The sequence below is a fragment of the Haliaeetus leucocephalus genome, unplaced genomic scaffold (assembly GCF_000737465.1).
Source record: "Haliaeetus leucocephalus isolate CR32 unplaced genomic scaffold, Haliaeetus_leucocephalus-4.0 Scaffold184, whole genome shotgun sequence".
Lineage (NCBI taxonomy): Eukaryota > Metazoa > Chordata > Aves > Accipitriformes > Accipitridae > Haliaeetus > Haliaeetus leucocephalus.
The window spans coordinates 13632987-13660204 of record NW_010972620.1 but is presented as its reverse complement, the minus strand read 5'-3'; the positions used below and the strand labels follow the sequence as shown (position 1 = coordinate 13660204).

General features: G+C 36.2%; 1 protein-coding gene across 1 annotated transcript in view; it reads right to left on the bottom strand.

The window, feature by feature from the left end:
• PLCE1 (phospholipase C, epsilon 1) overlaps positions 1–27218 on the bottom strand; it is a 134702-nt gene that overhangs the window by 40865 nt on the left and 66619 nt on the right. Inside the window, exons 3-4 of the mRNA XM_010564937.1 lie at positions 15814–16130; positions 625–770 (exon numbers count right to left, since the gene is read on the bottom strand). Coding sequence (XP_010563239.1) covers positions 625–770; positions 15814–16130 — 463 coding nt within the window. The remainder of the gene's footprint in view (positions 1–624; positions 771–15813; positions 16131–27218) is intronic.

Sequence of the window (27218 nt, the reverse complement as noted above, 5' to 3'; positions counted from 1 at the left end):
ATTCTGTAGGAAAGCTAGCAACAAACCGTCTTTAACCTCATACTCTGTCTTTCTCCTGGAGACACTACAGGTCTGGCTATGTAACACCACAGCAGCATGAGGTCTCAACATCAGTCAGTTTAAGTAAATTGAAGGGGTTAAGAAAAGAGGTTTAGCTGTTTGTTTGGTTTTGTTGGAATTTTTTGTTGTTGTTTTGGGTTGGTTTCAGGTTTTTTTTACAATGTAAGAATGACCCTTTTAGAATGATTATGTTTCACTTGTGTTCTGAAAACTCCAACCCCAAGTTACATTAGTTTTGGTTGATTAGATAAACCACAAGTGCTTTCCCATCTTCTTTTCACATTTAAAAATTTCTGTTTAAAAAAAAAATAAATTACGTTTTCTAATGTAACATACTTAGCATGTACCAGGAAAACCGATGATCTTTCCAGAGCATTTTGGAAAAAACAGCTTTTAGCATGCTTCGTTTTTCCAAAAAGGGATTACTAGAAAGTCACAGGGTGAGATGATGTGATTTAGCCACAGATATCTGTTTAGTCCATTGTTCTCCAGAGACATCTGCTTAACAGAAGCTGCAGTGTAATCTATCACTGAAAAGCCATTTACAAAAAAAGTTGCCAGTACCTTAGCCCTGCCAGAAATTCCATTACAGCATTGTAGTTGCCCATATTCCAGCAGCATTTTGCCACATGTACTAAATATGAGAAGACTTCTCGTTTCTCCTCCATAGAACCTGCAGTCAGGATCAGCCAGGTAACCCACGAGCTCACCTTGTAAAATAAAATGGACAGTACAGTCAGCCAAAGCAATGTCATTTGGAGCATTCATGCATACTTGATGGATAACATGGGTTTTTTTGGTTTCCTTCTGTCAGGAGGGTATCAGTCAAAATTCTACTTATACACTTACGGCCAAATCACGTATGCAGTGCAAACACACCTCACCCACAAACATACTCACATTACAACAGTAAAATCATTAACTGCTCTAGAAATACTTTTATCAAACAAAAAACTACGGTATCCTAATATAAGATATTCTGAATATGCTTTCAGGCCACAGAAGAAAAAGCTTAAGGTAGTGCTGATTTCTAAAGCTGCCAGAGAGATCTGCAGTGTAAATTCTCATTAACATAGCTTACAAATCTCAGCCTCACACTGAATAACCCTTGTTCTTACAACATGGACAGTGAAAGTTGATAAATTGCAATTTTTATTTTCACTTAATTTCACAAAACTGGTAGTTGTATTTAATGTACAAAATTTGCTAATTCCTATATGCACTGAACATTTAAAATAATTCACATTATCTGTCTGCAAGATCACAAATGAAGTAAACAAAAAAACCTCCGCCTTCCTAAGTGTGACCATACTACCAACTTCTGTTCAGTGATTCATTAATGCAAGAATCAGAAATTAACTTAGTACATGATTCTGTTTGCATTTAAACAAATAAAAAAATCAAACCTTCATTTCATCAGTGTGCAGATTTTCTTTCCAGTTTGTGTTCCCACAACATCCATAAAAAGTAGCTATATTTCACATGGAAACCTAATTTAAACCAACTGCTCTTTTTTACAATATGATTCCCTGGGGGCTTGATTTTTGTCATTGTGTAAACACTTAGGAAGCAATAAACATGATTTGTTTACTGACACCAAGTTCCAGTCTTTAGTCCTGAAGGATTCAAGTGTTTACAGACAATACCAGTGTGGGGAGAGGCTTATAAAAAGTAGAAGATGTTAGTTAACCCCTCAGGGGGCATAGACTTTTATTTAAAAAACCAAGCATGCGAAATAAAATGTAAGGGCATTAGTACTAACAGGAAAAAAAAAACACTAAAAACATATAGGGCTTCCATTTATGCAAGTCTATACAGACACAGTGTTCAGAGCCTCTCACTCCTGAGGGAGAACAGTCAAAGAATATGAAAAATCTAAGTTACTATTTAATCTTCCTGATGCCCAAATCAATCAAGAAGAATAAATGAGAAATGCGCAGATAAGAAGACAGCCAGAGCTCCAATATATGCAATGCATAAGTGTGTAAAAAAAAAATCAGATTTTTAAGACTGAATTCCTGAAGAAATAAGGTGACAAAATCATTCTCTCTTTCATGCAGTGAGGACATACTTGGGAGTGCATACCATGGGGATGGAGATGCTCTAATGGGATGTGAAATGGGACAATGGACCTGTTAAGAAACAGCATTCCACCTGCTCTAGCCCTCATCGAACAACTTGGGTATGATAGGCAAGAGCTGGAAGAAACTCGCTTCAAGTCTAGTGAGAATCAAAAGAAAACAGGTTAACTACTGTTTCAGTAATTACTGTACATTTTTATAACTAACATGTAACAATAGAAAAGATTAGGAGCAGATAACAGGTACAGAGGTTATAGGTAGAACAAGTACCAGAGTCCGATGTTGTACATGTAAACATGCTCAAGAAGCTTTCCCAAACACAGCCTTAATGCGCTGCCACTGCAGAGGCCACAATACAACAATAAATAAATAAAAACTATTAATATTGGCTGCCCTATACAAGATACATCCAATCGCTGCACCAGCTCTGAATGAGAATTTGAATTTAGCTGAAATTGTATTTGAAGTGCTCAATTGGTTATTTCTAAATGTAAAAACTGAATCAACAAAGAAGTGCATACCTGAAGAGCATGAACGTATGGAAAAATACAAAAAACCCCAGAGCGCTGCATGACACAGGGGTCAAACAAGGGCAAAACAGAATAAAAGGTAATAAAATAAATGCATTAAAAAAAAATCAGAAATTGTGAAACAAAACAGTTAAATCTGTGATTCAAGGTTGGCATAGATTTGTTCGTATATGCTGCAATCAAATTACATATTGGTTTTGGGTATTATTCACATTTTCCAGAAATGGCTCTGTTAGGGAATGCAAACGCTAAACATCCAATCTCACAAAAAAATTAATATTTGTTTGGTATGAAATACCAAGTGTGGTAATGACAGTTTGATTAATATGTGTTTAAACATTTTAAAGAGTAATATAATTAAACAGATCTGTTTTAATCTAAGGTACTAAAGATGTAATGGGCAGGAGAAAAGAGTATCAAAACTGAAAAAATGTCTAAAAAGGCAACTGAATTCAGATTCCCCACAAAGAAGAAACCTTGAAACTAGGACAGTCACTTGTTGAAATTTTATTTAATAGAGAGTTTAGGACTGCTATAAACAGTTATGATGAACTCTTACAAACACTCTGTAAAAGCAAACAAAAAATTATAAAGGTCAACATGAACAAGCCTTTGCAGCCTTGAGATGGCATATGTATATGTAAGAGCAAAATAAGGGTGCAAAAGGCAGTAGTCTCCCATGAAGTTTACGATCACTCCTCTTGCAGGACAAGAACAGAATTACAGGAAGAGTAGAAAACATTTAAAAAATCTTGCACTAAACAAGAAGGAAAAATAAAGTGTCTGAATCTCTAAATTTTAAAACAGAATGGGCAAAGGCAGATATAAGGGCTTGGGCAGAATCAGGAGACAGAACTGAGCATCTAAAGATACAACCCACTCCTGAAAAATAATGAATGTGCCTGCTTTAGAAACTTCAGTATTTTCATATTCCCTTGAGATCAGGAAAAGTGTGAGGAGTAGGCTGGGATACTTCAGTCAGATGCAGATAATGGCAAATTTCATTCATACCTTTTTATGTGTTGATGAACTTAGGAATGAAACAGAATTGTTCCTCTACATATGCTACAGACTGTTTCGACTTACAGTTCTTTTATGCCACATCTAGCAGTAGCGAGAGTATAAATTGACCTTTCTGGCGGTTCTGAATAGCATTGGGTCTCCACAAGGTTTTTCTTTTAATTATTCAGAGACTGTTGGTTAATTGATCGGAATGCATTATACAGCCCCCAGAAAGTGGGATTATGGGCTTCTCAAAAAGCATAATAGCCTGGTACCCCAAAACTGATTTCTTGGAAGGTTTCATCAGTCTGAAACTAGAACAGAGATAATTAAATGCAACAGTGCTGTCAGAAAGGAGGGAGCAGAGGAAAGGAGCTGTGAACAAAGGTCATCTCCTTTCATTCAGTGAGGTTTTTGCTGAGTGCTATGCCTAACATCTGCAACAGCTTTTCTACTCCTAGCTTTTTTAGTGAAGACAGCTAGAAAGGGAAGAGAATTCAGTCAGGTAACAGAGCTGAGGGGGCATTTCCCAAAAATTAAATGTGGTCCTGGAGCCCAGCTAGGAAACAAACACAGAATTCATAAGCAGAACTAGCAGTTATCCACTTAAAATGCCATGGGGGATTTTTCTTATAGAAGTTTTGAAGGTGGGAGACCTCATTGAATCAATAGCCTTTAAAGGAGCAGAAAATTGAAGCTGAACCTCAGCTGACTGAGGTCACTTCCCAGCTCTGAACTCCCTGAAGATTTTATTCTACCCAGGCAGATTGAACTGATGGATCCAAGAACTTTATCATGAAGAACAATATTCTAAAGCTCTTCAATAAACGCATACTGGAATAGCTTGAGTATGACATTAATTTGAGATGATTACTCATAATGGCCACAGATAAAATGAATGACGTACAAACAACACTGAACTGCAGGTAGGTTGAAAGGACTGAGATCTTTATGAAAAAATCACGTATGACAGCTTAGAGGAAACTTAAGTATATCAAGTAAAACATACACTCATTAAACAATACTTAGTAAACATACTCTTGAATTTTCTGACTTATTGATAAATATGTGAGCAGTCCAGAGTATATCCTCAAAGGTGTGCCTCCACAGGAATCACTGACATTCTCAAATGACTGTATAGCTGCCACTGGATCCTGAAAATACTTGGTAATGCATATACTACATTTCTGCTGCCTAGGATGTATAAACTTCCTCTGCACAGATGATATTCAAGAAATAACAAACTTTTCAAGATCTTCATTCAAATGAAAGTTCAGAAGTGGGGTTCCTCAGATGCTGTCTGTGTACATGTGAGCTAGATGCACCTCACACAAAAGAAAAGCAGAGAACAACTCTGTATATGTACTTAATTCTTGGCGGCTACGGAATTCACCTGGAAGTTCAACTCAAAACCCTGTTTCTTCCACTTTGGCAAGCAAGTAACACAGACAGTATTTTGGAGCAGCACAGCTTCTCTGTCACTAAAACCGGGTATGATCTCTACATTCAAAAGGGGTTTCCTAGCAGGGGGAAGAGAGCAAAGGCAAGCTCCATCCTGGCAGGCTCCAACTTCTGGACACTTCAGCCAGCTGGATACAGAACGGCACCTCCTCTTCCAGAAGTTCATTCTTGGTTGGCTTGCAGAGCTACCTCCCCAGCTGCATCACAACTGAGGAGCATCTAACCTGAAGATGAAGTACCATCAGGTAGCAAGCTCCCTAGTCATCAGGCTGCCACGACAGAAACATGGGGGCTTCGCAGCTCAGGCAATGCCTGAACTAGCTAGCTCCGGGACCACAGGCAGCACAGCCCAGCCAAAAGAGTGCGCAGTAGTAGCCTTGCCAAGAAGATCAAAATACATTGCCGGTATTCCTCAGAACGAGCAGTAACACTTTTTGGACCTGGGTTTTGTGTTAGATATCGCTTTAACGTCAGATCACAATCTACATATTGACATATTGTCATTATTTCCTTAGTTTACTTTTTTTTTTCCACACTCAACTTACATAGTTCTGTTTAAGTAACTCATTTTAAACTCCCTTCAGAACAGAAATCATCACAGCAAACCTATAATTAGATTTCCGCTGCACTGCTGCTGAGTCTGAAAAGTATGAGAAAATGTATCCTGGCTTCGTTACTAGAATCCACATGATTGTGAGACACAAGAAAAGTCATAAATTAAAACATGATCCACTTAAACAAGTTGATAACAACATTGTCTTTTCATTCAGATGGATAAAAATGAGTCACCTTCAGGATTACTGCATACTAGTATAAAGTACTAAACAAGCAAAATCAAATCAAATAGATACTTAGTTAAGACTTAAATATTTTCTGGTGCCCTAATACAGAGAAGCACTGACAACATTGTGCCAAAGTAATTTCGGATACATTGTAAAGTAGCCTCTTTTGGAAACTTTCAGAGGTACAGAAGCCTCCTTCAAATCTGAGTCTGAACACACAGGATCTGTATCAGATGTCCGGGCAATGCAAACCGTAGCTAAGCAATGACCTCAAGCACAGAAGTACAAAAAGATCTGTACAATTTTAGGACTTTTGAAATTATCTTTTTATATCACCCCTTACTATTTTAACTGCACTAAAATCTGTTCTTTTCAATAAACTTTTCTTTTTTAGGTTTTTAGGCTTATCTTACTTTGACCAAAGTTTTCAAATAAATTTAAGTTAGATATTGCTAATGCATTTGGGAAAGGCATATTATAACTCAGCATTAATCTTCAAACACACTGCGAATATTTTTAAGTCAGTAACTGAGTCTCCTTCGATGTTTCAACTTGAAATTTTTCACAGCTGTAGCAATGAGAGACCTTTATTTAGGATAGACAAACCTTCCTTTTCCAGGTCATCACATTCCCAGAAGACTCCAGATATTTCTGTTCTGATTTTTAGATTTCCCTTTTCATTTGTATTTTTTTTAAAAAGGCAATTTGACAGAAAAGTTCCTATAACTCAACTGTCAGAATTAATAGCAGGAATTTTTTTTTTTTAAACTTACAGAGTTTTATTAACAAAAAATAAACAAGCCCACCCTGAACTTTTAAACATGGGAAATCTATATCAATCATTCAAAAAATAATATAAGCCTATGTTTTTGATTACCTAATCACTGAACTACCACTGATTTAAAGTCTATATGCAGGCAAAAATCTCCCAGTTTGTCAGGGGGAGGATATAGCTTGTTACTGATGCTCAGCTCCTTTTACTAATAAAATATGAAGGACTTAAAAGAGACACCCATGATGGAACTTGATCCTCAAGGTATGGCACATGACCTTAAAGTCCTCACAAGTGTGAGCTACAGGACGGTTTGCCATTTACTCTATGGGAATCCTGCTCCATGTAGTGCACAGGATGGAACAGAGCTTAATGCATGTTGAATTATTAACTGTATCCCTAAATTTACCATGGATTTACTTGACTCCTTTTCTTCTTTTACTCTAATACTAGAGATTATAATAATTTATATATATATATAGACATATATATATAAATTATTTACTATCCTTTCTGGAGCTGCTAGTGAACATATTCTGCAATTATTTTTTTTTAATTTATTGTTTAACTTTGATCAGAATGTAAATACAGGGGTGGTATTAAGGGAGGAAACTATTAAGAATCCCCACCGGCAAAGCCCAGTGTTTTGTCATTTGTACTGCTTTACACTCATATCCCCAACTCTTAAGTTTATAAGGCTTTTACAGCAATTCCCAAGCTACATACTTCAGTGGGTGATGCTACATGGAAGAAATGATGTCTTCTATTTTTGTATTACATTTTTTAGGAACTTCATAATACTTGAGAGATGCAGCTTTCAGAGGTGAAATTAGCAAACACAGCTGTCTACCTGAAGTTTAACACTTACCATTGCTAGCAAGTAAAATAAAATCTTTTGGCTTACCATAAAGTAAGATGACAGTGCATACCTTCTCTAACACCTAACATATAAAAACTAGCCACGGATATCTTCATAATAAACTGTAGCTGATTTAACTACTGCCTACACTGGAGCAAGAAAGCAAGCAATTTTAATACTGACGAAATAAAAGTATGTGTATGAGAAGTCTCTGAATACAAAACAAGAAGTTGATTTTTCAGGTATCCAAAGGATAAGCATGACAGTCTGTAACCCATTTAACCAAGCCATTCTGGTTTTAACAATTTTGTTTTATAAACCCAAGAAATTTAAGTAAAATCTGAAGAACATGAAAAATCCATCAGATAAAATAACCTTCATCAGGTATCACGCAGTATTTATGGCAAGAGGGAAAAACCTACATTATCTTGTTTAAAAGCAGAATTCTTAGTATATCAGTGTACTCTGATTTCTCCCTCTTAAAAAAAAATAAAATTAAATCCACCTTTCACAACATTACAAAGTCTTTCCACAAGGGTATATTATTCTTATAAAACTATAGGGAGCAGATTCATATTTATGAGGCTTTTTAAAACACTAGCAGTATGCAGCATTAGCACTCATAGCTACTACAAAGAATTCCTTTGTATTGCTAACTGCACAAACCCATCAGTGCATACCAATGAATATAAGAATCAAAGTATATAACAGAGAATTGCTTTATTTTACATGGGTTTCACTAAAGTTTCATTATTAAAATTTTGGGGCTTTTGGTATAATATGCAACATAATTTTCAGATGCATTTTTAAAATCTGAGTATTTTAAATTGCATATCTTATGAACAGATGGTTCACTGTACATGCTTGACTGAAATTATATAACCTTACAAAGAACATTTACCATTTTAAATCTGATTAAACACTATTCCAAACAAGGACTGGAAACAGTTTGATATTTGTACAAACATAATCTTTTTAAAAGTATTATGCAAACCCATTTAGGCATTGCAAAAAAATGCTGAACTAAGAGACAGAGCGCAATATTTATTTACATTCCATTATTTCAGTAAAATGATAAGTCTCTGTTTTACTAGTGAGGATTTAAATGAACAATGAAGAAAACTTACAAACTTAAACCCTCAAAGATAAAACTATCATCAATTAGTGACCTAAATAGCCATATTTTTAATTAACTTTACTGAATGTAAGAATGACTTAGTGCATGATGAAACCACCCCAGTAGCAGTGCTATACTGGAGCAGTTCAAACATTTTTACCTTCTTAGCTTATTTTTTGGCAATTCAATCTTTCCAAAAAAATCACCTTATGTATTGAACTTCTTATTTTGCATTTTCAGTTCCACAGTGGGACTACATTCAGACAGCTGTTTGAATGATGTTTCTATCTGGTGCAACTTTTAATCTAAGACATCACAATTGCTTTGCACACATACCTCAACATGGAAAATTAAATGCTTCATTTTGTTTTAAGTTTTTATGGCTTTTCTTTTACTTGAAGCTGTGGCCAGAAAGATCAAGTTACAAGAGACTCCTTTCATGTTTATATAAAGCAATGCTTGGAATTATTTAAAATGTTTACATAAACATAAATGTTTACAACATGTACATTGAACTTGTGTTTCTGTGTTTGCTTTGCTGGCGAGAGACAGAAGAGTGGCTGGGAGTAAAAACCATAAACGTGCAAGAGACTGGAAGGGTAAAGATACAGAAAAAGAAACAGGTGCCCAAGAACAGAAAGGCACAGTAGACAACAAAAAGAGATGGAAAAAAGTATGTTGTTACAGTTCTCAGCATCCCAAAACACATTTAGGTACCATTTTCCTAATCTCTTCCCAGTTACCAGGGCTCTGCTAACTCTGCAGAATCTCCTTAATAGTTTCCTCCCACAGTTTTTATATATCCATGAAAACTAAACCGCTGGTAGTCAGTGCTCTATCAGAGCAGAAAAATATATTACTACTATTATTACATGCACAGTCTTAGAGAATCCAAAAGCCAATAGTTTTGCAAAGCTAGATGTTACTGTATTTCACTCTCCTCTTCCCACGCTAGCCACTAGTTCAGAATCAGCTTTTAATTACATTTAGTAACAGGAAAGAATATCTGTCTTTAGCTTGATCCACTGCCTTGCTCTGACAAGACTCTATGATCAATTTGATATTATTAGAAGCAAATGAAATATCAGCTGTGTCTTGCTGATGAGTACATGTTGTGCCTAAGCCTCCACTATCATATAACTACAGTTTTAATTAAACTTTTAAAGACTATGGGCTTTACTTATAGTTGGTGATACTGAACGTGTGTAGCCTAAAATCTTCATGATAAATAAAAACCGAAAAGCAAAATACCTTCTAATTACCTGTATAGATGTATCACAGGCTAAAAAATAGCTTTAAATTCTTCTAGCACAGTAAAAAAAAAAAGCTAAAAAGCTAAAACATTTAAGAATATTTGAAATATCTACAGGTGGATTTGCTTCTTTGACTCCTGTAAATCTGAATTAATTACTGAATCAAAGTTACATGCTATAAACTGGCACATGTAACAGACGCACAGTTTTTTCTCTCAAATACATCTACCTCAGCAATGTATTTATTCTTATTTTATATAGGGACACTATGCATCCTTAAACATACAGAAAGATTCTTCTCTACTTGAAAAAGATTTAAAGAGATGTTAATTCCTATATCGCAACACTTCCAAGTCTGGAGGTATACACTGTCTAAAAATACAGGAGAAGTCCATCTTTTAAAGAAGGCTTTCCTTACTGTCTTCTGGCAATAAAACCAGAACTGGAAAAAAACTTAGAATATTCTAATTTGAACCAAATGCATTCAGAGTATCTGAATGTTGTCTTCAAAACATTTATAAAGAAGTAAGAGAACTCCTGATACTAACAAGTAAGGAAACAAACAACCCATAGGAACAAGATGTATAACACAAACAGAATTTCAGGTCAAATAGGTTAAAGAGACAGAAATGTCGTTCCCTTTCTCTGAGATCATTTGAAACCTCAGGCTGTTGCAAGAAGAAAGTGAGAGTAAAAACAGGATCCATTCATTCTGGTGCCCAGTTTTTCTACAATGCTTTAAGTAATTTTGTTTTTTACTTTCCACGTTTTCAGTTTCTCCTTTAAATGTCTTCTGAAATATTACAAAGAATTTTTTTTAAGTTTTCTATACAGTACAGAGACAAGAGGTCAAAACACAGAAACTTTATGACAGCTGAGACAACAAACTGCCATCCTAGAAAACTAGGATAAGCACTGGATCAATGAAAGTTTAGGAACATATCTGGGGTCTAAAAAGCACAGCAGTTAAACTTTTTCCTTTTACCATTTCTTAAACAGCAGTGACCAGGCTTTCTATAGCAGCATTACAGAAGTTATTTAAACTGCAGTGGCAATCTTCACCATGACTATCATCTTTCTATAGTACCTCTAGGGAAGCAAAACCCGAAAAAACATGTCTATATATGCAAACATTACCAATCTTAAGTGACTGGGCTATATGTCATATGAAATGCCGTCTGTCTGAAAACTCCATCAGAGATAGTAAATCCTGCAGAGAAACTGCAACATTAGCAGATTATAAGATTCTTATTTTCCTGTGAATATTTTATTTCCCTGTGAATTTCTGTACAGACTTGAGAGCTGGAATGACCCAAAACTTTTAAAATACAAATGAAATACAATCCAAGAATGTATTCCAACCCATTTGGTTGGATTCAAGCAGATCATTCATGACTGACCTTTCTCACAACATATTTCTGAAACAAGCCATTGGGTGTTCAAGCTCCTTGTCGTGGCACCGACCTTGATTACCACAGTAAGTAATAAACTGATACTTGGAAACCCATGACGAGAAAAGATACAGGGAAATACATAATGCCTGAATCCCCTCTAGTAACTGTATGTCAGGTCTAAGCCATAACCACGCTCTCTTAAACAAAGGCAGTTTCTGTTTCCCAGCCTCAGTAGCACAGGATTTGCCAGCTGCATGTTTCTGCTACTATTCATGGAACACTTGACAGTAGCTTTAACCTGTGCTATCCATCTTTCATGTCTCTACACTCCTTACACTACTACAATTTTTCTCCCTGTCATTCTTGACAGTGAAAAGAAAAAATGTATACATGAAGAGGATCTATAGTGCTACACTTGCCATCTTTTGTGAATATTAATTCAAGATTATCCATTTCTCAAATCTTTGTTGTTTATTTTTTGAAGATCTTCATATATCAGAAACAAAAGCCACCCAGTTATTAGTTTCATACAGTTTCTGTGACAAATAAAGGGCTCTCCAGCTGCAGTAGAGTTCCTTGCCATACGCCTGAATTTAAGGTCAAAGCACTCACTAAAGCCACAAAAACTGGGGCAAGGTGTTATCACAGCTCCCAGAGGTAAATGAGTTGTGTCTCTTCCACAATATAGAGGACTGAGTCCACTGACACCCTGAGCAGACACTGACATTATGACAACTATTGTTAGATTGTTGCAGGTTAAAACCAAATTATGTGGCTCTTCAGGCAAGGTGTAAGCAGGCTGCAGAAACCTTGCGACAAAGACAGTAACAAAGGAGCTCTCCTAAATATTTAAGTTGGCTACCTTGCCTTTAAAGCAGGAATAGAGCTCCTATTTAAAAAAAAAAAAATCAGGCAAGGCCCACAAATTAAATTTATACCACCTATCACAACTTATTTTTTGCATTGTCACTTGGTAACACTAAGATACCAGTTAATGTCTGGCTGGCCAAAAGACTATTCAACCTTCGTCAAGGAACGGACTCACGCATCCCACTTCAATGCAAAGTCCTTCTCGCCTGAGACACAACCACAGCTTTTCTCCTTGAGTTACTTGTGATGCAGATTTCTCACTATATGCTTCTCAGCTTGGTTTCTGAATTTTTTTTAATCCTTTTTACACTTTTCAGCTCCTCTCACCAGGCTCACAAAGCTGTTATCCCAGAACAAGAGTATCTGACAAAAATGTATTTCCATCGTCATACTAAAAGACCCAATAATTTTCAGAAATCTTGCAAGACTCTCAAGATGTTAAAACAAACTACAGATAATAACGAAACACTGAAGTTGGCAAAAGCTCCAGCTACTGTCATCCTGCCTTTCTACAGAAAAAAAAATTTTTAGGAAGCATTCCTGATGGTTCATCAGCATTAATGTCATCACTGAATCACTTCCAGTACTTTAAGTCAAAACACCTTACCCAGGTAATACAGCAAAAGAAAATGCACTTTACGGGCTTCATCCACTGTTGGACAGTATGCCCACTATTATGCTTTCCCACAAATGAGAATTGAGTAGAAAAAATAACAGCAGTTATTTATTGCACATTGAGCTGTGGTAATTGCCTTCAAGTACCAATTTTACCTACTGCAGAGGGCAACTGATTTCTGATTCAGTCTGCAATTCTTTGTGGACCGTTTCCATGCCAAACGCTTAAGGCTGACCTCACCATAAGTGCTTTCTCCTGTGTAAGTCTTTCCTATACCTTTTAGACCCCACTGAAGTCTAAATACCGTAATTTGTATTAAGCAACACTAACCAATAGTTTAATAGAAAGGTTTAAACAAATTATTACAAGATATTCATACTCTATGTATCTCACCAGTAACAGTATTTAAATCATTCACGTCTAGAAAACAACAGTTTTGTAACAGCAAACATAGTTAAATTATAAGGGAACCATGTGATGTTTCCCACTATCTATGCTTGACCTTGCATTCTGCAGTCAGTGGGAGTTTGCAACCTCAGTCATGAATGGGGGTTTCTGCGAGTTACTGGAATTTAAATAGTAAATAATACTAGTAAAATTTATTTCAGTAAGACCAAATTTTTCCCCTACTTTTCACTTAAACTCACTTTTAAAAAGATATTTTAATAATTTGAAAATATTTTAATCTGTTATTTTTATTAATTTATTTTATAATATAATTTTATAATATAATATAATAATTATTTTATAATTCCTGCAGCCCTCATTCAATCTAAGCTTCCATGAAAATGTCAGTATTTTTTCTATTAAATAAAGTTCCTTTGTGTCACAAAACAGCAATTATTGACTGTCATTTTAAACAAGTGTTATAACTTGCTCATTAATATGTAGTGCCAGAAAAATTACTAAAATCATATTGCTTTAATGAAAAATCCTCTGTATACTGTAATTGCTCATTTAACAGAACAACAGCATGAGATGATTTTTTTCCCATTACGTATCAGAAGCCTGTCATCCTAAAAGTCATTCTGGCTCCCACATTACAAATACACTTCAGTATTCCTATAGGCAATGCCAAAAAAAATCAGCAAGTGCTCACTGACTTTTGCCAAAAAAAGCATGACTCTTTGCACAAGAATTTTCTTGCCATTTATAAACAAAGCCATTTTGAAAGTTCACGCTTGTGATTTGCTATGGCAACTGATATACTCCACCATAAGATAAAGCAGATAGCAAAACAGTGATTTATTACAAGTGGTAACTATTGTACAATAACTCCATTTAAACATATAGCATCTATGTTTAAAAAAAGTTATTCCAGATTATATTTAAAATAATCCATTGCACTAAATATTATATAATCTAAGCACCAGATATTCAGGAATTAATTCAAATTATATGAAAAATCATCCTGTAGCATTACCAAACAAGTAATGATAGACTACAAAAATTGCAAAGTCACAAACCTCTAACACTAAAAGATAATGTTGACTATTTTACCAAAAGGCAACTTTAATGTTAAAATTCTCATTGATATAGAATAGTCTTAGTCATTTCTGACAAGACTTCTTCACCACCTACTTGCTCTTCAATCCTGTGACTGTTCAGTGTCAGAACACATGATGGTCAATCCAATCTGTACAGCCAACTGCAAAATGTCCTAACAAACTTCTCTGGCATTGTGCCTCACCAGGTCATCCTAGAGCTTGACCGCTTCACATTTTTCCCACTGCCCTCACTATGGTGATCACCGTAAGATAAACACCCCAGGAAGGAGGACCCTCACTGGGTCAGCAGCTAGATTCCTCTCCAGCTATACACCAGCCACAGTGTTTTCCTAAATACAGTAACTAGAGCTAATTTAAACAATTTTTCGGCTCTGTCTAAAGACTGAATATAGTAGTCGCTACTTTTTATTTATGTTGCCGTAATAGAATTAGGTGAGAGAAACCAACATATTTACACTATTTTAGTTCCTAAATCTCAGTAACATGCAAGTAACATGCAAGAACAGTTCGAAACACGCTAAATATTCAGTCATTGATTCTTATTCGCCCAGGAAGCAGGAACTTCACTGGGGGTTAATACATACTCTGCTCTATCTACTTAATTTTGTGCTGTCTTTTTTGATACCTGCACAATTTTCATCTCTTACTAAAGCACAAGAATGCAGTGGATAACAAACTAAAAGAGCGTAAGTCAAAACTATCTCCATTTTATTCCACTTACGAATCTAGAAACTGCTAACATTGCATATGGTTCACACAAAAAAAGGAAGAAAGAAATTATTCCTTTTTTCTGCAGCTAAAACCTGAGGGTTTATTTGGGGGGGGGGGGGGGGTTGGTTTGTTTTGGGTTGGGTTTTGGGGGTGAATTTTTTTTACAGTTTTCTCAATCCTTGCTCAATTTTCTATTAAACTCATCAGAAGATCACCTTACTAAAAATAAAGTAAAATCTTAGTAAAGAACTCACGATTTGGCTGAAATGTGTCATGCCAAATGACACTTCTTTGTACAACAACATTCAAGACACACGTGGAGATTAAATAAATAAATAAATGAATAGTGCAGATTAGTGTAGTTATATTATACAGAATACAGAAACTTCTAATTTACAATACTTCTGTGCTGAGTCCTAAGATCATGCTCAGCCTACAAAAATCCAAACCAAATAAATAAAACTCCAATTCCTGAACAAAATAATAAACTGACTGAAAGTATACCCCATACTGTCATTATAAATACAAAAAAATACAGGTCTGTAATTTCTTTCTTTCTATTTACTTTACAGCGTGCAAGAAAAACCTAGGTTGCAGTTTTCCAAACTCACTGAGCAAATCGGTCACATAACTAATATTAAATTCAGTGGAATTTAGCTAAATCCCCTGGTCATCTTAACTTACGTTTTAAAAATTTGTCATTACAGCTAAATTCAGCTCTGAGAGATAAAGGAAGTAACTAACCTGCAAATCAGGTAATAACCTTTATGAAAAGTAAGTTAGAAGTTTTGTCTTACCTCATTAAACCTTGTCACAAGATCATCTACAGCATTATGTTCACCATTGGCAGAAGAAAGAATAGTAGCAGATATGGAAGCTTTAATAGATGGCAGCTTGCTTTGACATTCAGCATTACCCAAATCCCTGGTTAAAAAGCAGAGGTAGTCAATGGGTAAGACTTTCCGGTAGAGCTCCTGCTCCTGCTCAGTCAGAATGCTGGCAACCTCCTCTGGGAACTGGATGAGGTGCTGCAGTTCGATCAGCTCTTTGCTGATACCAGCCACGTTGTAGGGAAGGACGCTGGAGCCAGCCATAGATGTACACGCTTGACGTTCTAAAACAAAACAAATAAAAAATTTATTAGGTTTCACCTTTAACTCTTGGACTGGGCTGTGCAAAAGCAAGAAAACTTGTTCTTCTTGTTTTGTTAAACTGTTCATTCATTTATTCAGCAGTACACTATATGCTAACTACTTTATATTTAGACAACCTGAAACGTTCTTTTAGTTGGGGTCTTTCTGTATATATCTATATCTGGTATTAGCTAGACAGCTGGTAACTGGGGCTTCTGAGATTGTTAAGCTACCTGCCAAAACGCGCTTGCTTCCTGACTTAGCCAAACGCCTGCTCCAGTCACCTGCAGTTTTGTCAAAACTTCAAATAAAAGGATCATCTGGGCAGGGTGTGGCTCTGGTTTTCCTCCATATTGGAGTCCGCGGTACAAAGGGGTTTGAGGCTTTGACTGGGGCATCAGGACTCTACTGCCACAAGAAATAATGTATAATGATCACATAAAACCTATGTGGGTCAGCGTTTTTCTTCATATTCCTCTTGCTACAAAATAAACTTGTATCTGAGCTCACTGCATCGTGAAACTAAATGTCCGAAGTTACAAAACATTTTTCATTCCTCTGGGAAAATGCATATATTTGGGAGTATACACTTTTTATACATTATTACAAAACATTCATGGTAGCTTTATAATATCCTAGCAGTGATCTCCCTTGAAAAATAAGACTTCTCCTAAGAAGGAAGAAGCCAAGCTTTGTAAGACCACGTGGGAAGCCTGAAACATCAACACAATGATTCCAAAACAGTGAGTATGAGTATTCTGAATAGATAAGTTTAGAATGGGTTCTCTGAACAATAATTTTTTCAGCATTACTTAAATGTATAAACAGTCATAGTATTCTGTATTCTTCTTCCTTCCCAGGAAAAGGAGGGGTTTTTTTGCATTGCTTCACAAAATATCTTTAGAGATTTTTTGCACGCATAATGGAGGTACACTCCAGATCTATCTTTTACTTCAATTTTTTTTTTTATATCAATAAACTCTCATTTCGTAGAGGAAGAAAACATCCTTTCTGTTCTCTAAAAAAAACCACCCAAGCTCATAATGACTGATTACAATTCATTCTCTTATAATAAACATAAAATATACTACATGAGGTTTCCCTTGTTGCATTCATTTTAGGCAAACTCTATTCAATCAGTGGGAAATTAAAAAGACAGAAAATTGCCTTTTTTTAATAGATTCTACTAAAGGTCAAAAGATAAATTATAGCAGCCCTAATTAAAGCCTTTGGGCTAACAGAACCTGTTGAGAAATTTTGAAATACATAAAAAGCTTCAGAAAGAGCCAAAGAGTAATTGTTTCTGTAGCTAGACTGGGGAGGAAAAAAGCAACAGACTTCAATTTGCAACAAGCAATATCCTGGTTACATAGTGGGGAACAGGTATAACTTCAAGCATAGCGAAGTAGTGCTGTATGGTATCTGCAGGTATCAAGAAATCTCTGTCACTGAAATTCCTGCAAGAAAGATCAAGGGACAAAAAGACAGTTAAGAACACCATGTTGACACATCAATCCTGTTTTGGGCAGCAGGTGAAGCGCAGTGAGCTTCTGGGCTTGCCTTCAGTCTTGTTTGCTTTGATTCTACATGGGACTCCAATTCCATTTTCTACTTCAATCTGTGCAGAACAATTCTGAAAAGTTCCATACGAAAAAGCTCTTAAAGCTCATTTGCACTGTTCTTGACTTTGCAACAGAACATAAGCTTATGCTAAAATAAAAACAATGCAAAATATAATGTTTATTTTATATTACAGGGATTGTATATTTGCACAGTGCTTTGCGTATACGGACCAAACTGTCACTGTCACAACCAGCATTCTCTCAGAAAGAGGAGGATGTGGAAGGCATGATGCAAACATCTGCTACCACCCAGTTGCTCCCTAGAAGTCACAGTGCCTTGCTGCCCCATGTGTGACAGCTCTTCTCACTCATGGACTTTCCCGGGAATTACGAGGCACCCTGTCAGCCAGAAGGCAGAGAATGTACAGCCTGTACCAGCCTCTCCTGTGCCTCACTGCTGAAACCGAGTGTGTACAGGTTGTGTCTACGTTGCCAATTTCCTTCAGCTCACAAATACACTTTTGAAGCGCATCTCCCAAACATCCTCACTTACTGTGCTTTAGTTTACAGTCTTGGAGCACACGAAGCGGCTCCTTTTCAGACGAAACTGCACCAGAAGACGTGCTCCCAGAAGGCAACTAACACATCCAATTGCTAACAAGCCGTAGCTGTTGGCAGCATCCGAGCTCTGGAGAGGACACTTGAGGTCAGGAAAGGACAGTTGGGCCAGACAGCTCAGATCATGACTCGGCTGCAGGTGATCACGTAACGCAGGAGACAAGACAGCAAGTACCATGGACAATGCAATGCCACAGAAATACTGGTGCTTTGCGAATTCAACGTTATTTGGTATCTACAGTTATAAACACCTTATATCTATCGATATAGTAGGAAAGGAAGGCCTAACTCTACAAGGAGTGCCCAGTCAAGTAGTGACTGATGGAAAAGAGATAACACGCAAGTGAAGATGAGCTGTTCCCTGATGCACTGCTTGCTGACGAGATTTAGGGGTGCATTCTCAATAATTCACCTTCTCCATTACAGTACCCACCGTACATTACAAAACCCGCCCACATTCACACTTTCAACAGATCCACATTGTCTCAGAACTCCAGCTTTGCTCAAAGACCTCAAAAACTGGCAAAGGTTGACACTGAATTTGCAACAGGCTAGAGCACAGTTCATGATCCTATCGCACAGTGCCTTGCCTAAGCATAATCACCCTTCAGGCTCCATTTATTATAACCTCTCACATCTAAGAACAAGGATCAACACACTGATGTGACCAGCTGTAAGAAGGTGGCTCCACAGTGTATCTCCGGACTGACAGAAACTACTAGAAATATCTCATTTGACCTTTATTTCACTAGACTGACTGCCCATTGATCAAGTCCAGCAGAAAGCTAATGCAGGGATTTTGAAAGCCTTTAATGAAACTATCTTTAATGAAACCATGATCTTCCATAACAAAAGCTTCATAAGCCAGCTTCATTCTAACAGAAAAATGAAACCGTCAAAAAGAAAAAACTTTTCATGGAAGCTAAGCCAAGATGATTCAAGTCACAGACTAAACAAGATCAGCCACTGGTATTGCTGGATTTGGAAGGAGATAGAAAATAAATAAAACTCTTCCTGATTCAAAAAACTGAATTTCAAACTAGCATTTCTCAATTCTCCATTAAAATGGAAGAACTAAACAAGTGCCACGTCTTTAATGTAAAAGTGCATGGAACAAGCTGCTGCAGCAAGAGTGCAGCTGATATCCAAGGAAAGGCACACAGGCCAAACAGAATTATAAAGGCTTGCAGCTCATGGCTGAAGTATGAATATAAATACTGAGAAAGCAGAAGTATAACTTATTTCTGTTGACTATTTCTACACCTATAAATATTTCTATCATCCATAATTCACATCTTTGCAAGTCTTGGTTGTTGACATATTTCACCTCTCCAGATTCTGATTTTTTATCTTTCTTCATTCCAGTCTTAAGTGTTTTATCACAGAAAATCCAGGATCCTCATTCTCAGCTTCACCACCCTCCATGATTTACACTTTGCACAAAAGTCTACTCCTTTTTCTTTCTCTCTTTTTATTTGCCTGTACTAAACTAGTCCTTTTTCTGGACTATTTTTTTGTCTCTTTTTCATGTCCAAGACTTTTGTTATTTTTCATGCCAGGAACTGAGCTGCATTTCTGTGTTTCTGCTATAAAACTCCCTAACCAGTCTCATCCACAAGTCCTCTAGCTTTGTGTTGTCCATTTGTGTTCTTCAGGAAATAGATCATATCTTTCTGTGCTTCAAAGACCGACCAGGTCCTTAGATTAACTTGCAGAATGGACCTGCTGTCAGGCCATAAATCAGGGTAGATTTTGTTAGAGTTAAGGCAGGATACAATCCTCACTAAAATTAGCTGCTGCTGCAGTAAATGGTGTTATTCTTCGGGCTCTACCACATCAAGTTAATGCTAAAGCTAGTAGAAGAAAATGAAGACCCTGACTATTCATTTGCAAGTTGTCTAAAGCTGGAACTGATAGCTTTGCTTATCCTTCTGATACACAGCTGAAGCAGATAATCTTTTAAATAGCAAGGACTGCTTTTATTAATCAAAACAAGATAACTTCTGCCTAGCTTTCAAAAAAGGACTCACGGGTTGACTTAATCATTGCTGATACACATGGGAACAAAAACGCCTTGTCTTCTCTAACAAAAGAATTATCTATTCAAGAATGGGAGGAAAATACAGAATGCTTGCTTCAGGATATTACTCAGCCTAGACTTGTCATAAACTCTAAAAAAACACTGTCTTAAGAATTACTTTTTTTTTTTTTAACTTTCTACAAGGTTTAGTAAGGAGCTCTTCTGTCAACAGATCTACTTCAAATTAACTCAGCCTTTATTACTATAAAACTTAGAATTTCCATACATATTCTGTATGTATAGGCTCTATAAAAGCTACACTGAAAAAATAAATTGCAAGCATTTAAGTATGTAAGAACTGTGTGTGCATTTTTGTGTTTGTATACAAAAAAGTTGAGACAGTCTTGAAAAACTGGTTTTTTCTGGTGTTTATTGAACCATATTATGTTTGTGTTTGCTATATTAGCAAGAGGTTGATTCAGTATTTTTTTAGTATGAAAAACAGGGAGTTCACTTTAAAGAAAAATGCAAAGAAACTTTTATAAATAAACCCATGAAAAATACTGCTAGAAGGTTAGTGTTAATTATCTGTAATCATTCATAGAATTTTTCCACACTGGTATGTTCTACTACACACAATAGTTACGTGACATGTGAGACATTCGAACAATAAAAGCAAAATTACCTGTACATTTACCATATTTCTTGTAAAGTTAAAATTAAAAGGTGCTTATTTATTAAATTTTATTTCACCATGCACACCGGTAGTTTATTAATACACTATATGATATAAATATTGGGCTGCTGCCATCAATTTTCTCCAGGCAGAAATTCAGGATTGGGTTTGAGCAAAGTAAGTGGAACTCATACAAAGACAGAAGGAAAATAAATACAGCCCTGACTGTAATCACATCAATGTTAAAAGTGCTAATCCTGCATAAAATTACAGTTGCCAACCATGCAATCTGTACTTCGATAAAATCACATCGCTTTCAATGTAAACTGTGACCAAGTAAGGCCAGTGGTACAGAATTACTTTCATCCCAGCTCAAACACAACTCTTACTTTTGATACTTGTAGGAATGTGCTATGCATACGGGAGTACACCCAGGGAAAAGCCACTGTACTTTTTAAATGAGCACAATCTCAAAAGTGTAAACCTGCCAAAAAGATTAAAATAGACTTTCAACAAAGTTTGATGAATTGACAAATGAGATAACTGGATTTATGTCTTCATTTTATTTCTAGGTTGCTTTTCTTTCAACACTTACTTTGAGGAAAAAGAAGTATTCTCTCTATACATTCAAAAACCAGCAGCTGCAAGCAGTAAAGTGAAAATCACAATCATTAAAAAAGTGCTCACTCTCTAGAAGGCTACTGGGGGAAAATCCTGTGACTATGACAAACTGTGTTCTAAAGCAGAAAACAGATTTCAATAGCTGTAAAAATAAAAGTAATTATTCAACCTGTTATAAGATCTTATAACTCACTTGCTTTTTTGAGAACAGACTTTGCTTCCATGAAATTATACTACTGTGACTGAAATTACACAAAAATCTTAGAGGATTATTTTTCTCAGTTGTTATTGAAAGGTAATGCAATTCATAATAGAAGCCTTTTTAACAAGCCATGCTACAGACATCATCCAAACTGTTCATAAGCTTTAAGAGAACATATGGATTATGTTTACAGTGAGAAAATAAAAGCAGACCGTGGAAAAAAATCAAGAGCTGCAGGTGAACAACTGCCAATATATGTAATACTGACGTGTTCTGTTCAAAAAAGAGGAAAAATACAATAAAAACCTCCCCCAAACAGAAGACACTTTCATATGTAATACATGACAGTTGAATTGAACACCAGCTTCAGATACCGATCAGCATAACTGGGACAGCATTGTTTTGCTGTCCCTTGGATGCAACATATCTCAGTACCATAATAACCAAACCAACAAGCTTTTGTTAATTTCCTGTTCCTCTTCTCCATAATTAAAAACATATCTCTCTCTTTTAATGAACATGAATTCACTGTTATCAAGTTTGAATGTGGACAACTCACTCCAGTATCAAAGGGACTAATATTAAACTCAGTGGGAAGCTTGCCACAGAACAGGATCAAGTTCAAGTTCAATTTCACTGTAGAAACCACTGAAATAAATAGATCCCATTTCTTCTTCCAATTTACTTGTGAGTCAAGTATCAAAGAATCAGAAGACACACATGCTCTCTCTCCATATCCCTCAATCTAGCAATATGAGCTACCTCTTAAAACTACGTATCAGCATGCATTGCAAATTATTAGCAGGGGAGCTCTGGAGCTACAGGGTACTTGCACAAAATAAAGTTGGAGTTCAGTATGACCTGAGTACCAGTAAACAGAAAATAATACTCTGAGCAAAGAAAGATTCCCAGATGATGAGTTGAAGAAAAGAAGATTAACTTAGCCAAGGTCTGGATGGAAAATAATCTTTTATTAGACCAAGCAATATTACAGACACACTCTGGGGGCATCAGATCTTTTTCAGGTTTGGAATAGAAACAGCAAACTTCACAGCTAGTTTGAGAATACCTGCTTTGAGTTTAATTTGATCATGGTAATAGCAAGACATTGGAGCTCTCTGGTGGAGCAGAAGCAAGTCATCACAATGGGCCTGGTGAAAAGAACAATAGTTTCTACAGTACAGAGGAAAAAAGAAAAAGGTAGAAATCAGCTGTAAAACAGAATTTTGCTGGAAATAGATCACTATGAAACTATAACTCACAGATATTTCTATCGAGGCTGAGATTTTATTGTTGAATAGATTTATTAAACCTCTGGAGAGGATTTAAAAAGAAGGCAGCAATCATGTTGAGGTATAATTGAATTAAATTACAATTATATACCACAAAATACTGACTCACAAACTGACCAGCATAGTGGAATTCAGCAAATGAAAGACAGGGAGCACTTGTAATAACAACCACTTATTCCTAAAATCACTTCTTGCTTTAGGAAATGGCAAAGGGTTCAGTTCTGAAAATCAGACTCTGAACTGTGCGCTCTTTTTTTTCTTTTGCAATTATAACACCAGTCAATTGAAATTCCAGAAAAAAAATTGGAAAGTACTGTATAGTTAGAGATACAACCTGCCTATATAACTTCTGACTTGAAACAAATTTGACTAAACAAATGACATACTTATCAGGACAGTTGAGATGTATAGGCATGGGAAAGAATTACCTTTTTTTTTTTTTTTTACCACAAAAGTTGTGGATAAACACTCTCAAAGGGTAAAATGTATGCACAGACAAACATTCATTCAGATTTTTAAAGCTGAGTTTTAAGACCACCAACATGAAGGATTTAGTAATATATTAAATTTAAATTAACAATTACATAGCAATCCTTACATTTTTCAGAAGTTCCTACCCATAAGTATGAACTTGAAAACCTATTTAAACCCTGTTTGTGGTTGGATTCAGAAGACCCTGGTTGTAAACTATATATATGAGCACTGACATAAAATATGGAAGGAATTTAAAGTATCACCATGATTTCACCACACCTGAGACTGCCATGTCTGCCTCCCATCATCCCCAGCGAACAGCTACACACTGCCCTGTGTAATTACATCTACACTGCTGCTCAGATTTCTGGCAGTGTATTCCAGGGCTTTTACCACTCCGCTAGCCTGAGTCATTCACAGAAATATTTTGCAGCGTACAAAAGAAGAACTTGGCTGCTTGTCTCTGCATTACCATATACTGTCAACACATTTAACCAACCATTTCCTGCTCTGTATGCAGTTTGGCTGGTACTGGCTACAGCTGATAGAAACAATCACAGACCTGTCCATAATAAACGGATCCATTGTTTTTGCTTCTGGCTGTATACTCACCAGAACAGAAGATGCAGACAGTGGCATTGTAACAGTGATTTTGACTCTGCAAAAACAGTAGCAGATCTCAGAACAAAATTTATGCCATTTGATGCTGATTTCCTGATTCCTTTCCATTTCAGGGCAACTAGCAAAGAGCTGGGACTGCATCCTCACGCAGACACAGGATGACTAGCGATGCCTCCAGAGTATCTGTGTAACAATCAGTGTGATTATGCGGGTTAACCCCAGCCAACAAACATTTCTTCTGCACCTGAAATAACAGGCTTTGAAGGCAGTGCCCTAACAAATGACCCTGAGGCTACCATGGTAGCAAATGGATACTTCAGGTACAAAGGGCACCTAGTGTTACGCAAGGTTTGGCTGAACATAGACATGTTCATAGATACTAACGAGAGAAGAATCACCAGAGTGTATTGCCAAAAGTCTGAAGAGATCCACCATCTACATGTTTAGTCAGAAAGCAGCCTTATTGCTTCCAGTCTACATGTTTGGCAACCGGCCACCTGGGCCCTGCTATTTTAGGGGACCTTCACCTATTGCTATAGTTCATGAAACTATATCCTGATTTCAGAACACCTGCCAAAAGAAGGTTTAATTACAAATTTGCTAGATAGACAGTGAGTGTCCAATCAGCTGGCTGAAAATTAGATCTCAAAAGCTGTTTGATACCAACATGCCACTTGTCTTTCTGTGGCATGCTGCAGCCTGCGCTGTGCAAGAGCAGACACAATATTTTATTGCTTCAGAGGAAACTATCATCATGAAGGCTGGGTGAAGGAATTAAGGGAAATAACATCTGACTTGTAAATCTACACCTTTACATGACAGTGTAACAGATACGCAGAAAGGCTGTGAAGACATTAATATGATACCGCCACCCTTGCTGTTGAACTGTTCTCAGGTTTTTCATTATTTACCTGCAATGAAATCCCATCTCATGAATCCCCTCCTCTGCCAATCTCCTGGAGATGTTTTCAGAAATATTCCACTTTCACATACATTTCACAAATCTTTCTCCTAAAGGATGTCATGGTGGTAGTCTACCAGAATCTTGACCTGAGCAACACACCAGCAGGAGGATTCTCTGTACAGCATCTGTACTCGAGACCTTTTAATATACTGGATATAAATACAGCATAGCATATGGGATGTTAAGTTCAAATGCTAAATAAGTGTATATATAAATTACCAGATAAATTCCAGCACATAAGAAAGAAATGGTCAAAAGGGAAGATTTATGAGTTGGACTTTGGAAGAAAAGAGTGTTCTAGAAAAAGAACTGTACAATTCTCACTGCAAAATGAACAAGTTACAGCCTGAGTTAAAGCAGAACCCAAGTTTTAACCTCACCCACAAAAATTGATACAAAGCATGTCCAAAATCAAAGCAGGAGTTTCTGTGCACTGACAGAAAAAATTAAAACGCATACAACTCTGTCTTAACTCTGCAATGGAGAAATATGCAGTGATTAAACAGAGTGTAAGAATCTCAGATCAGGTTCCATTATTTAAGTATTTTGATCAAGATGGATCAAAATTAAATTTATTTTTTCCATTTACATAAAGTAGAAATTAAGTAATTTTTTCAGTTTTAAGAATAACACAACTCTGTTATAAATCAGTGAGAATAGGAAAAAAGCTAAACAAAAATGTAATTTGAGAATACATAAATACCTGTGGAAAACAAGGATGTTAAAAATAACATATATATAAAGTTAGGTACCCATATTAAAGCAGGGGCTCATGATCTCAATTTTTCATATTTTCTTTTTTGGTTAGGCACTTTTTAAATTTGAAAGAGTATACAAACTGTAGTTGCAGTAAAATATAGCATTCATAATGTAAATAACTGCAAAACTGCAACAACACATTTTCAATGTTTCAGAGCCTCAGCCTTGAAGCATTCCTCTCTAGCCTGAGGGCACTGGACTTTCAAATCAGCAATCCCTGCATTTAGTTAATGCTGGGATCTGCTGCAGTTTGCTCCTTGGCTGCACAACTTCTAACAATTACCACAAACACAAACCCAAATTGCATTTTTGGCTTCAAGAACCTCAGAAATACATTTTGTAACAAACATCATCTTCTTTACTTCGGTCTCACCCTGAAGGCCACATTACATGTGACAAGAGATCCTTCAAAGATAGGGGGGGAAGAGAAATGTCTGTTCCCGTCTTGCCCAGTTATGCAAATACTGCATACAATAGGAATGCATAAAGTCAAAGAATATTTCAATAAAAATTGTTTCACTTTGAAAACAATCATTAAATATAGTCCTTTAAGGTAAAAATGATACGAATGTTCACTATGGCTTCAGTGTCATACCAAGTGAAGCAAAGCATGACAAAGTGAAGACCAGATGCCAATCTGAGAAATTAATTTTAAGTATAATTACATCAAGGAATAATATGAGAATTAAGTAAGATCTGATAAGTGTACAGTCTTTATGATTAATGATTCTTGCCCTTTGAATCTTCATATAACAATCTGGTGCATGAAAGATGCTACCAGATTTTCCACATAAACCAAATGAGGCAAATCTGCTGCATAAGGTATTTTGGTTATTATTCTTACTGATTATTGGAATAAAATTAATCCAAGTCACATCCAGTAAAAAACAACAACACTTGATTAAATGTTCCCAATTTAAGCCCTGAAGCTTAGCAGTGAAAGAATTTTAAAGGAACGTAATACACTTCAAAAATCTTTGACCAGTTCAGAGGTTCCATCATTCTGGCCTGCTTTCAGCACCTAAACAGAATCCGATCATAACACTGGTTTGTTTGAGATCTGTCCTCTACATAATTATTTCACAGAAAAAGGACAGAGAATAGAACCATTAGCAGCAAATACTCTTGATAGTGCACTTGTGTTCAAAATATCTTTGTGTGATCTGCTAAGGAATCTTGTTCACTTTTTTTATATTATGCTTTGAATAATACAAATTCAGCTTCTTATCTGCATAACTGTGGCAGAAACCCTTCAATCTA